General features: G+C 51.3%; 1 protein-coding gene across 1 annotated transcript in view; it reads left to right on the top strand.

Annotated features, from left to right (window-relative positions):
• The window catches only part of LOC103083887 (multidrug and toxin extrusion protein 2), a gene marked incomplete at its 5' end in the record, with an annotated part of 49474 nt that overhangs the window by 3522 nt on the left and 34299 nt on the right, over positions 1 to 11653 (top strand). The window contains 5 exon segments of the mRNA XM_082931255.1: positions 2836 to 2904; positions 5579 to 5727; positions 6485 to 6527; positions 7543 to 7587; positions 10429 to 10526. Of these exon segments, the coding sequence (XP_082787381.1) occupies positions 2836 to 2904; positions 5579 to 5727; positions 6485 to 6527; positions 7543 to 7587; positions 10429 to 10526 (404 nt within the window).

Genomic DNA, 11653 nt, shown 5'->3' with positions numbered 1-11653 from the left:
TTTTGGCGGTACGCGGGCCTCTCACTGTTGTGGCCTCTCCCATTGAGGAGCACAGCCTCCGGACGCGCAGGCTCAGCGGTCATGGCTCACGGGCCCAGCCGCTCTGTGGCATGTGGGATCTTCCCGGACCGGGGCACGAACCCGGTGTCCCCTGCACCGGCAGGCGGACTCTCAACCACTGCGCCACCAGGGAAGCCCTCCCACATTTCTTAAAATCACTTTTTTTCTGTTTCCTGCTACTACACTCTCCCAGCTCAGCTTTCATCCCTCCTGCCAGCCGCAGGGCCTCCCCTCCTCCCACCCTGACTGCGTCCTGCCCTCCCCCATTCTGCAGCCAGAGTCACACCCCTCCCAGCTTCTGACCTCCGGGCATCTCAGCCCCCTGCTTGCGGTGCCCACTGCTTTCTGTTACCTGCATTCGAGGTCCGGGTGTGTCTGCCTAGACAGGGCAGGGTCACCTGCACAAAACTGTCCCTGAGGACTCCCAGGCAGCCCAGAGCCCCCTCCACCGGGCTGTGCTGGTCTGTCTCTGCCTGCTTTCTTGTGATCGGCCAGCTCCTGTTAACTTCTGCTGAGCCTGGTACCAGCAGAGATGTGGCCCCAGCAGACGTCTCAGAAATGCGTAACTTCGGAGACCCGAGCAGCCGGCTCTCACCCAGGCGTACCCTGAATGTATGTTTTTCTTCTCAGCTCTGTGCCTTTATGTTTTCTCATCTGTAACATGGTGAGGGTTTAAAGCATGATGATTGTGTATGCCTGTAGAATCCCACGGTGCCTGTTTTTTCATTTATTTCACCAAAACTATTTTGAAACCTATCTTGGGAGGGGAATTCAGATTTTATATGTGTTTTTTGGTGATTGTTTCCCTTTTTCTGTTTTTCCCCTAAAGCACTCAATGATAAGAGGGTAACAGAAGAGTTCCTAGTTTTTGAAGTAAAAATAAGATAGGAATACACCCAGCAAGGACCTACTGTACAGCACAGGGGACTATACTCAATATCCTGTGATAAACCATAATGGAAAATAATCTAAAAAAGAATAGATACACATATATAAAACGGAATCACTGTGCTGTACACCTGAAACCAACGCAACATTGTAAATCAACTATATTTCAATAAAAACAAAGATTTGGTGTGTGACTAACAAGAAAAAAAAATACAGTAAATACAAACCTAAAATTATACAGACAGGCTTGAAAAGGGCATGTGGGAAGGTGGGTATGTTCCAAAGTCAGGCATTTCTGTGGATAAGGGCTTTGATAAGGGGGTCTGTGCCTGTGTTCTGGGACAGTGGGTGGCCAGACTTTTGCTTTTAATCAGCTGTTAAATTGTAACAAATTGCTAGGGAGACAATAGACTCATTTCGAGAAAACTATTTATGAAAGCCAGGCCCAGTTAGAAATTTTTTTACATTGTGAAAAAACTCAGGATATAGTATGAGAGGGTTTACAAAAGTGTTTGGTTTTAAAAGAAAAGAACATTTCTGTATATCCACCTTGTTCCAACACAGCATTTGAGTTGGTTTATAAAAATACTTTCAAGGCAGATAGAGTCGGGTCCCAGACACACGGATGGAAGAAGACAGAAGGTGGGGTGGTGGTGACTGGCATCTGAGGGGCTGCAGATCTGCTCTGAACTCCCCACCCATGTGGTTCCCCCCAAGTGTTCCTGAGCCATCTCTCAGGGAAGAGCAGCTTTTCTTGATGCTGACTCATAGGGAGTTTCTCTTGTAGAGTTTCATAAAGTGGACACCCTGATGTGGAAGCTCGTGTCCCAGATAACGTGCTCTGAGAGATACAGTAGCAGTTCCTGTGCATCTTTTATCACACCGGCTGCTGGGAGGGGAAAGTGTGACATCAGGGCTGGGTTGGTAAAAGCTCACTGACTTTAACCAAAGCCGTCTCTGAATAGTAACTTGACCCAGATGGACTTGAAGTTGTACAGGAAGAATGACACCAAAGTGCGTTCATTTACCCAGAAAAGGCTCACGTGTGACATTGCTTTTCAATACAAAACTCTTGAGAAATTGGCATGCTTCATCCTCTCTCTTCCTGGAAAGCCGAGGTGTTCTGGGGCTTTTGCCCTGACGCTGTCCTGGCTGGACTCAGCAGAGAGCATCTTGGGGTGGATGCCCCCTCCTGCTCTGAGGGTGGCCTGTCACCCACTCCTGGGGGCTCAGCCGAGAAGGTCATCCTGGGGCTGCCATCACTGCTAAATGTGAGCCCAGGATGGAAACGAGGGTCTTCAGCTCCCCCCACCCAACTCTGCTGGGCTCTGACCCTTACCTGCAGGTTACCGCTTGTGCCCCTGGTTGTCGGGGGCACTGGGTGGGGTCTGGGCGAGAGGCTGACACAAAAGTTGTGCCGTTCCTCACCGGAGGACCAGAGCCTGGGGCCAGGCTGCCCAGCTTCAGGTCACCATCTGAGTGATGTAACTTGCTGTGACTCAGATGACCCATAAAATGGCAGTGGTGATCGCAGCATTGTGTGTGTGAAGGGCTTGGGACGACCCTGCACGTAGCACATGCTCAGTCCAGGTTTGCTGTTATTATCATTAAATGCACACCGTAGATCAGGGGTATCACCTTCAGGTGTTAACCACAACGTTACTTTTATTAAATACAGAAGTTGTAATGCGCTGTGGGTTTAGGAAAAACTAGGTTGTTGGCTCCCCTGGTCGATGCAGGTGGCTGTGATCCTTTAGTTAGACTGTACGTTCTGTGTGACAGTCGACAAGGACAGATGTGGACACCATGTGATCTGAGACACAGATCACCAGCTGCTCCCGCCTGGTCCCCGGACACTTGCCACACCTGGTCTGCTGTTCCTTTCAGGTTGTGAATGTTGCCGGGATTTCCATTGGAGCTGGCTTGGCCTCCGCTTGTGACATGCTTATGTCTCAGGTGAGGACCACCCTGCCCCACAGACCTTTCTTTGTCAGTGATCTTTCGTTGTAGAACCAATCTAGGGGACTGAGGTCAGGCTGTGGTTTTGCGGCCTTTTGTTTGTTGGCTACCCCGCTGCTGATGGCTGTAAATGGAGCGGAGCTGGCTTTACTAACCCTGTCCTCTGGTCCATCTACTCAGGGCTGTTTTCCTTTTTCCATCCTGTCTGATCCCTCCCACCCTAAAACCGTCCTCCTTCGTCCACTGCCCCTCCGTCTCTCCTCTCCTTCAAACCAAGCTGCTTGCAGGTGTCCCTTGTGGTCCGTGTCTGGACACCGCCCTGGACTCGGCACCCATCACTGATTCCGTTCCTGCGCAGCCACCGCCGCTCTCCACCACTCCCTGGTTGCCACGGTTGCGGATCCTGACAACGGTCCAGCCACCTCTCCGGTGGCTCCTTCTCAGTCTGTGCTGTCTGTTCTTCCTCCTGCCCCTTGGAGCCCCCTGCCCGCACCTACCTCCCACTGTGGTACGTCCTGCCCCGGCTGCTGTCTCCCCCGCCGCCAGCGGTGGTGAAGACTCACGTCACCATCTCCTGCCCACATCTCTTCCCAGAGGGCCAGGCTCCATTCTGTCGTCAGACCCAGCTCGTCCAGGATTAAGCTCACCAGTGTTCCCCTGTAGAGTTCCCTCTCTCAGGAATACACCGCCCGCTGCTCAAGCCAGAAGCCGTCTGCCTCCTCCCCCGTCTCCACACATTAGCAGAACTGTTGATCGCTCTGGACTTTGACTCGTAGTGTTTCTTGACTCTGCTCGTTTCTCTCCATCGTTACTGCCTGTCCTGGGATTGGGAGCTCTGGGCTGGTGTACAGGCATCACCAGTGCACAGACAGATGCCAGTCAAGGCCTTTTACTCCTGGCTCTGGCTCTTATCTCACCCACCTGATCTATAACCATAGTGGTTTTCCTTCTAGACTCTGAGCTCCTTAGGGAGAAAGGCTGCGTCCCTTTCAGTCTCTGAAGCCCTATGGTTCAGCATTGTGCTTGCTATATAGCAGGTACCTTGGAAATTTGCTGAATGGGTGAGAAGTAGGCAGAGATGGGTGGGTGGGTGGATGGTCGGATGGATGAATGAATGGCTGGGGCGGGGTGGTATATGATGGATGAGTCCTACCTTTAAACCCAAAGCCTGGGAGAGTGAGGACAGGGTTACATGCCAAGGAAGGAGCAGTGCTGAGCGAATGTAGTATCTCCTGAGCTGTTGCCCTCGGCTCCCATCAGGTAATGCATGAGGGTTTCCTGAGATCGTTTTTCCAGGCTAAGCTGAACACCGCTCTGAAGGACTTAATGTAATTTAGGCCAAAGCTAACTCTGGATTGGCGTGATACAGGATATGAAGTTTTATTTCAAAAGAGTTTTTTGGGTCCCCTTTTTTTTTTTTTTGCACCATTTCAACATTTCAGTCATTTTTATTCATATATATATACTTTTTAACAAAAAGGCTGTATCTTAATTTGTTTCCCCACTTGTCTATATATAATGGACATCTTTCTGTATTATTAAATGTACTTCCATAGTGGCACATTGTTTCCCAAATTTTAAATAGCTTTTTAAAAAGATTATAAAGGCCAAACACATAGAAATTTTAGGTTATCTAGAAAAGTATTTTAAAAAGTGGAAAAAATCACTAAAATTTACCCCCACCCATCCCCCAGTTACCTCTGTTAACTTTTTGGTGAATATCCTACAGATATTTCAATCTGTGTACATTTATGCACCCACACAATTCTAGAACTTAACATATGTTTTTTTTTTTCCCTCTCCTTCAACAGCGTTTGGAGAATGTTCTGTTTCAATGAAGTCGGTGTATACTTTCCCATTTAATATTTGCATAATATTCTGTAATATGTCACTGGTATTTCCATTCTTCCGTTACTGAGTGTTTAATTTCATCCCATTTTCTCTTTTAATGTGTGTTGAGGTCTGTCGCTTTTGGTTGAAGAAAGAGACAGTCATTCCGTTACTTGCAGAGAGAGGAGGCCTGGGCCGGGGCATTGGGGAGCGGCCTGTCCACCTCCCCGCTGTCTGTGCCCTGGCCTCCCACCTGCCCCTCCACTGATCGTGGGGTTCCTCTGCTTGGAGCTGTCCAGTGACTCCTCCCCCTCCCCTCCCCTCCCCCACCCCACTCTGTTCCAGCCCTGCAGTGCCCCCAGCCTGCTCCCGCTCATTCTCTTGCCATCAGCCCCTGGGTGAGGCCTCCCCCCCACCATCACCAAGTCAGGAGCTGTGCTCACCACCACCCCAACACTCCATCCTCTTCCCCTTCCTGGATTGATTTTTTTCTCTGAGAGCAGGGACTTTGCTCCCTGCTGAGTTAGTTCCCAGGCCTCATGGCTGTCTGGCACGTAGTAGGTATTCTAGAAGTATCTGCTGAATGAATCCGGAAGGCTCCAACATGCGCCCAGTTCTTCTCACACCTTTTAAGCTCAGCTCTTTCCTGCCTGGTTCCCTGGAGCAGGGGACCAGTCGCCCCGGGCAACCAGCTCAGCGGCTGGGGTGGGAGCAGATGGCAGGAAGCACCCGGCACGGCTGCTGGTGGCTGGTGGCGGGCAGGGCACTTCCGGTGGGGGTCTGTTGGCGGGACAGGTGGCCCAGGCGCTGCATTCTCCATCACTGTATTTGTGTTCCCAAGTCCTTTGGAGCCAAGAACCTAAAACGTGTGGGGATCGTCCTTCCGAGAAGGATCCTCATCCTGATGCTGTGCTGCTTCCCGTGCTGGGCCCTCTTCCTCAACACCGAGAGCCTCCTCCCGTTCCTGAAGCGAGACCCCCAGGTCTCCAGGTCAGCTGGATCTCTAGCGTCACAAGCCCAGGGTCACGGTCAGTGGCTGGCTGGCTATCTTGCCTGTGTTGACATTTTCGGTCAGTCACCTGGACTTGAACCCTGTGGAAGGTGGAAGCTGTGACTGGCCTGCAGGACCCTGGGCTGGTGGGGACCCCCCCCCCGATGCGGATGCACGGGGACCCTGCCCTCCGGGAGACATGGCCCCGCCTGCCCTTCACGGAGTTTCTCCGTTTGGCGTTTTGCACATGCACAGAGTGTCTTTCCCTGACGTGTATGAGAGGGCACCTCACGCTTGTTTTTAGAGTCGGGATTGTTAACCCTCAGTTCTAGCAGGCTCCCCAGTGATGTCGGGGATGCAGGGGGAGACTGTCCTTTCTGGAGATGCAGGCTGTCCTTTCTGGAGACTGTTGGTCGTGCTTCCTCGTGAGGTACAGCTGCAGTCCTGGCTCTTCCAAGAGGCTTCCGAATTTTGCCCAACTTTCAGTTCATCTGGCTGTGTTCCTTCCAGCTTTTCTGCCTAGGATGACCTGAAAAACGTCAAGTCCGGCTCCCCTGAGTAAGCAGACATTTAGCAGGCCTGATGTGATGTCGACGTACGTTGCAAAGAAACAGTCACTTACAAGTGTTAACTTTCGCCCATATAAATTATTGTTAGTTTTAATTTTTAGAAAATACTCTGTGGATTCAGCTTGAAGACAGCATGACCAGCAATTGTTTTAATATTAACTGGAGGCTTTTTTGTTGTCTGTTTTAGGATAGCCCAGATCTATGTGATGATTTTAATCCCTTCTCTTCCGGTAAGTGTCAAGAACATCCTTGCGTTTTGGTACATGAATCGTGAACGTGGGCCTCCCCTCCTTTTGTTTGTTTATTTTATCAAAGTGCTATTCATCGCAAAAGTTGAAAATTTCTTGGACCTGTCGTCCCCACCCCACTGATCCTCAGAGCTTGTGCCACTTTGATGTCCAAGAGCTTAAATTAAATATAAACACTGATAAGGGGAAGACATTTCCTTCCTTATTCTAGGGTTACTTTTTTTTAAAATTAATTTTTATTGGGGTATAGTTGCTTTACAATGTTGTGTTAGTTTCTACTGTATAGCAAAGCGAATCAGCCATATGTATACATATGTTTGGATTTTCTTCCCATTTAGGTCACCAAAAAGCACTGAGTTGAGTAGAGTTCCCTGAGCTATACAGTAGGTTCTCATTAGTTATCTATTTCATACACTATTTTATATCAACAGTGTATATATGACAATCCCAACTTCCCAATTCATCCCACCCCGTCCTCCACTTTCCCCTCTTGGTGTCCATGTTTGTTCTCTGTGTCTGTGTCTCTGTTTCTGTTTTGCAAATAAGATCATCTGTACCATTTTTCTAGATTCCACATATATGCATTAATATACGGTATTTGTTTTTCTCTTTCTGACTGACTTCACTCTGCATGACGGTCTCTAGGTTAGGGTTACTTTTGACTCCAAATTAATCAGGATGCTTCCTGGGCTCCGCCTGGATTTGGGGAAGGACCGCCAGCTGTCACCCTTGGAGCTATTCAGATGTCAAGGCAGCGAGTGGCTTCTCTTGAGCTGGTTAGAATTTGCTTTTGTCCTCACGGAGTCCGCTCTGGGAAGATCCAAATAGTTAGCATTTGATTATCCTAGCATTTGGTTAGTGTGGGTCTGAGTCTCTGAATTTGCGGGTCACATAACAAGATTAAATATCTTACTGAAAACCAGAACCGACTGTAAACTGTGGGAATGAGACTTTTTTTTTTAATCAACGAGAGCTGTTTTTCTGTTTTATCTTACAGGCCACATTCCTGTTCCAGCTGCAGGCAAAATATTTACAAAGTCAGGTACAGATTTTTTAATAGTTTTACTCCATAATACTGGAAATGTATAGTAAATATTATTTCCCTAACTCAACGTGGTATTTGTGTTTTATTTATTATTAACAATAATTTGTCTGTCTACTCTGTGCCAGATACTGTTCTAAATGCCTTATAAATATATTAACTTAATTCTAATAACAATGTGAATAGGCTCTATCTTTTCCATTTTTAGATAAGAAAACTAAGGTATGTAGATGATGTGACTTGCCCAAGGTCATACAGATTGTAAGCCAAGGAGCTGGGATTTGAACTCAGCCTGGCTCCAAAGTCTGATCTAAAGTTTTCAACATTTAAAACTCTGTATTTCTGGGGCGGGCTTTTCCCTAGCTTTCCCCAGTTTGGGTTTTAGGCAGACACACCCAACAGCGTGCTGAGAGCCATTTCTTGCAGCCTTGCAAGAAAGTAATTATTTTATCCAGCTTCACAGAGGAGAGTTAGGGCTGAAGAGGGTAGGTTCTGAGCTGGCATATCCAGAGCTAGATGTTTTCTACAAACTATCCTGCCTTAAGGATCTGCTTCGAGTATTTCTCTTTCCAGCACCGACAGCCCAGTGCTGGGCTAGGCCTGAGGGTTACGGTGGAAGGCGGGCTGCAAGGTGGAATGGGCTGAGGGTCTGAGGCTCTGGACCCTGGGCTGTCCCAGCTCACACCGCCCCTTCCCCCAGGCTCAGTGAGACTTGGGAGCCAGACCGAACCAAATGTGTGGCGGCTCGAAGTGGGGGCCACCTGGGACCTGTCCCCCACCGGGTTGCACCTTCTCCATCTGGGCCACACCTGCAGCCCCACCGTCGCGCGTCCATCTCGCCCATCCTTAACGACCCCTTCCTTGCTCTGCGCCCCGACCCTGACTGTGCTTAGACAGAGATGCACTCGAGTGAGAACACTGAGGCTCCAGCAGAGGCCTTGTTGCGCCGAGGTCCCCAGGGTAGTGGGCTCTGGTCCAAGCTCCAGGCTGAGCGCTGTCACCACCTGTGTTTCCACAGCCCGCTTCCTGGCCCCGCGGGACTGGCCAGAGTGCCACGCTGCCAGCCTGGCCGCCGCGCACCCACCCCGACCCCGCGGTAAATGTCTTAGGGAATTTTCCATAAAAGTAATGGACAGTTTTTTCCGAGGTTCTACCCGAGCTCTGTCTGGGTGGAGTCTTGTGGATGGATGTGCCCCGCCCTAGAGAGATGCCCGGCCCGTCACATTCTCTAGCCACCTGGTTTCTGGTTTTGCACTGGCCTCAGACTGACTGGCGCCTGTTTTAGGGGAGGAGGACCCAGTGTCCCACGGCCACCACCGCAGCCGTGTGCAGGGCCCCCTGGGGCCTCGTGCAGCACAGGGCAGGGTGGGTGCGGGCAGAGTTGAGAGGCGCTCCAGCCCACCGAACTGAGCCTCCAATGCCTGCGTGTCTCCATTTGTCCACGAAGCCGTTGCACTTTGACAGTGGTCAGCCGTTTAAATGCAGGGGGAAATGCAGAAGTCTTACTTAAAGAAAGTACCAGTGTCGCGTGGGCAGCAGATACAAACGAAGCGAGTAAAGTAAGAATAAAGGGATGGGCGTTCGCGGTACCTCTGCTCCACCACGGGCATCGCTGGGTACCCTGGATGAGGTGACCTCGTGTGCCCCTAGCCTCGGTCCTGGTGCCTCGCAGGTGGTCTTCCTTTATAGACCTCACGCCGGGACCCGGCTGGCTCTTGGCGTGTGTGTCCCCGCTCTCTTCTCGCTGGGAGCTGTGGCCTGTGCCGCTGTCGTCACGCAGAGGCGGTCACCCACCGGGCTGGTCTGGCTCAGGCGGCACCAGTGGGGGCGATGCCCCATGGTCCCGACCCCTGCTGTTGTTGGTGTTGGGTTACTTCGCAGTCATTTAACATTGTCTCCTGTTTAACTGAACGTTCGTTTCATCACCTGCTCAGGAAAACGTCAGTCTTCCTCCTGCCTTTGCCCTTCACTCACGTGACTGCCACGCTCAGAAGTGACATCAGACGTGGTTTTTTTTCCTCCACACCCAGCAATCCAGGGCACCAGCTGGGTGTCGTACAGTTTTACTCTGACACTGTGTACCTGGAGATGGCGTCAGATCCCACGGGTTAAGGGCTCAGTCCCACGTGCCTGCTCCCCTGACCCCCCCAGACGCTCGCTGCAAGTCCAGGTTGTCACCTGTGCTGACCAGTTGGCTATAAATCAGAGGTTCCCACGACCTCCTCTTGGGTTCGATTAATTTACTAGAACTCCTCACAGAGCTCGGGAACACTGTTCTCTTACCGTTCACTGGTTTATTATAAAACGACATGATAAAGGATCCAGGTGGGCATCCGGGTGGAAGAGGTGCGTGGGGCAGGGTATGGGGAGGGGCTGGTGCCCGTGTTCACGCGCCTGGAAGCTTCCCAAAGCCCGCGCTGTTGGGACTTTATGGAGGTGTCCTCACAAGGGCGTGATCGTTCATTAGCTCCATTTCCAGCCCGTCTCCCCTCTCGAGAGTGGGGTTGGGGAGCCTGAAAATCGTGGTGACCGGCCCCCATCCCGGAGCCCATCCTGGGTCGCCTCATTAGAACAAAAGATACTCTTGGTACTCTTATAACTAAGGAATTCATAAGGCTTTCAGGAGCTCTGTGTCAGAGGTGGGGTCAAAGACCAGATATTAGAATAAGGGATGCCCCTGGTGCTCTTAGCACTGAGGGAATGGCAAGGGTTTTAGGAGCCCCGGAGCCCTGAGGGAACCGGGGGGCAGAGACCGATGTATACGTTTCCTGCTCGCTCGCAGCACCCAACTGATTGGCTGTTGAAAGTGCTCATGCTTCCCTGTTTGCTTGGGGCTCTTAGGGCATCATCATGCCTCAAGTGGTTACCGGCATTGCAGCGAACGTCCTCAGCGTGGGCATGGATGCCCTCCTGCTGTCTGCCCTGGACTTCGGAGTGGTGTGAGTAGTGACCCCTCCATTCCCCATGTACTGAGTGCCTTCTGTGTGCCGGCTGGGATGCAGGGGAGGGGGCAGCCCAGTGGGGAATGCCAAGCTGTGTTCATGGGCGGCGGGTGCCCTGGAACCCGGGAGGGAGGAACGTTGGGGCTTAGTCTGGGGAGAGCGGGGAGCTGACACCCGCCTGGAGGAGGGTGATCCCGAGCCTGGGCAGACAGGGAGGGGTGACCCCAGCAAAGGCAGGAGGTGGGCAGAGGCCTGTAGGGACTTTCCCGTTGTCCCTGGATTGTAAAGGAATGGAGCCAGACTCCGTCTCGAAGAACCTCGAGCAGGCGGGGGTCACGCAGAGTAAGACCTCCCTGGGCGGGTGCCACGTGCTGGTCCCCCCCTCACTTTGAGGCCCCCAGAGCCTGCTTCCTCCGTGTGGCTGGCGTGATCTCACCAGCACTCGTGGACCGGGCCCCGGCAGCTTTGAGGTGCTTTACGGCAGTGTGTTCTTTCTTTTTTTCGGCTGTGCTGCACAGCTTGCGGGATCTTAGTTCCCCCACCAGGGACTGAACCTGGGCCATTGCAGTGAAAGCACAGAGTCCTAACCACTGGACCGCCAGGGAGTTCCCTAGGGCAGTGTGTTTCTTTATAAATGAAAACTGGTTTCGTGGGTCATGACCAGCACTTTGAAAAATTAAATATATTATGAATGAAATAAGATGAAATAGAATAGGAAATAGAACGTGGCCTGGGGGTGTTTTTCATGACACATTTGCTTCTATGGCATGTGAGTACTGGAGAGTGACAGAAATTTAATTCTTACTGTCTATTGCAGTAAAAAATATATACAATGGGCATCCCTGCTGGCACAGTGGTTGAGAGTCCGCCTGCCGATGCAGGGGACACGGGTTCGTGCCCTGGTCCGGGAGGATCCCACATGCCGCGGAGCGGCTGGGCCCCTGAGCCATGGCCGCTGAGCCTGCGCGTCCGGAGCCTGTGCTCCACAACGGGAGAGGCCACAACGGTGAGAGGCCCACGTACTGCAAAAAAATAAAAATAAAAAGAATATATATTACATATATATATATATATATATATGTATGTATACACACACACACACACACACACACACACACACACAC

Source organism: Lipotes vexillifer, unplaced genomic scaffold (assembly GCF_000442215.2).
Source record: "Lipotes vexillifer unplaced genomic scaffold, Lipotes_vexillifer_v1.1 scaffold982, whole genome shotgun sequence".
Classification (NCBI taxonomy): Eukaryota; Metazoa; Chordata; class Mammalia; order Artiodactyla; family Lipotidae; genus Lipotes; species Lipotes vexillifer.
The sequence above is the reverse complement of the archived record's forward strand: the minus strand, read 5'-3'. Positions and strand labels throughout refer to the sequence as shown.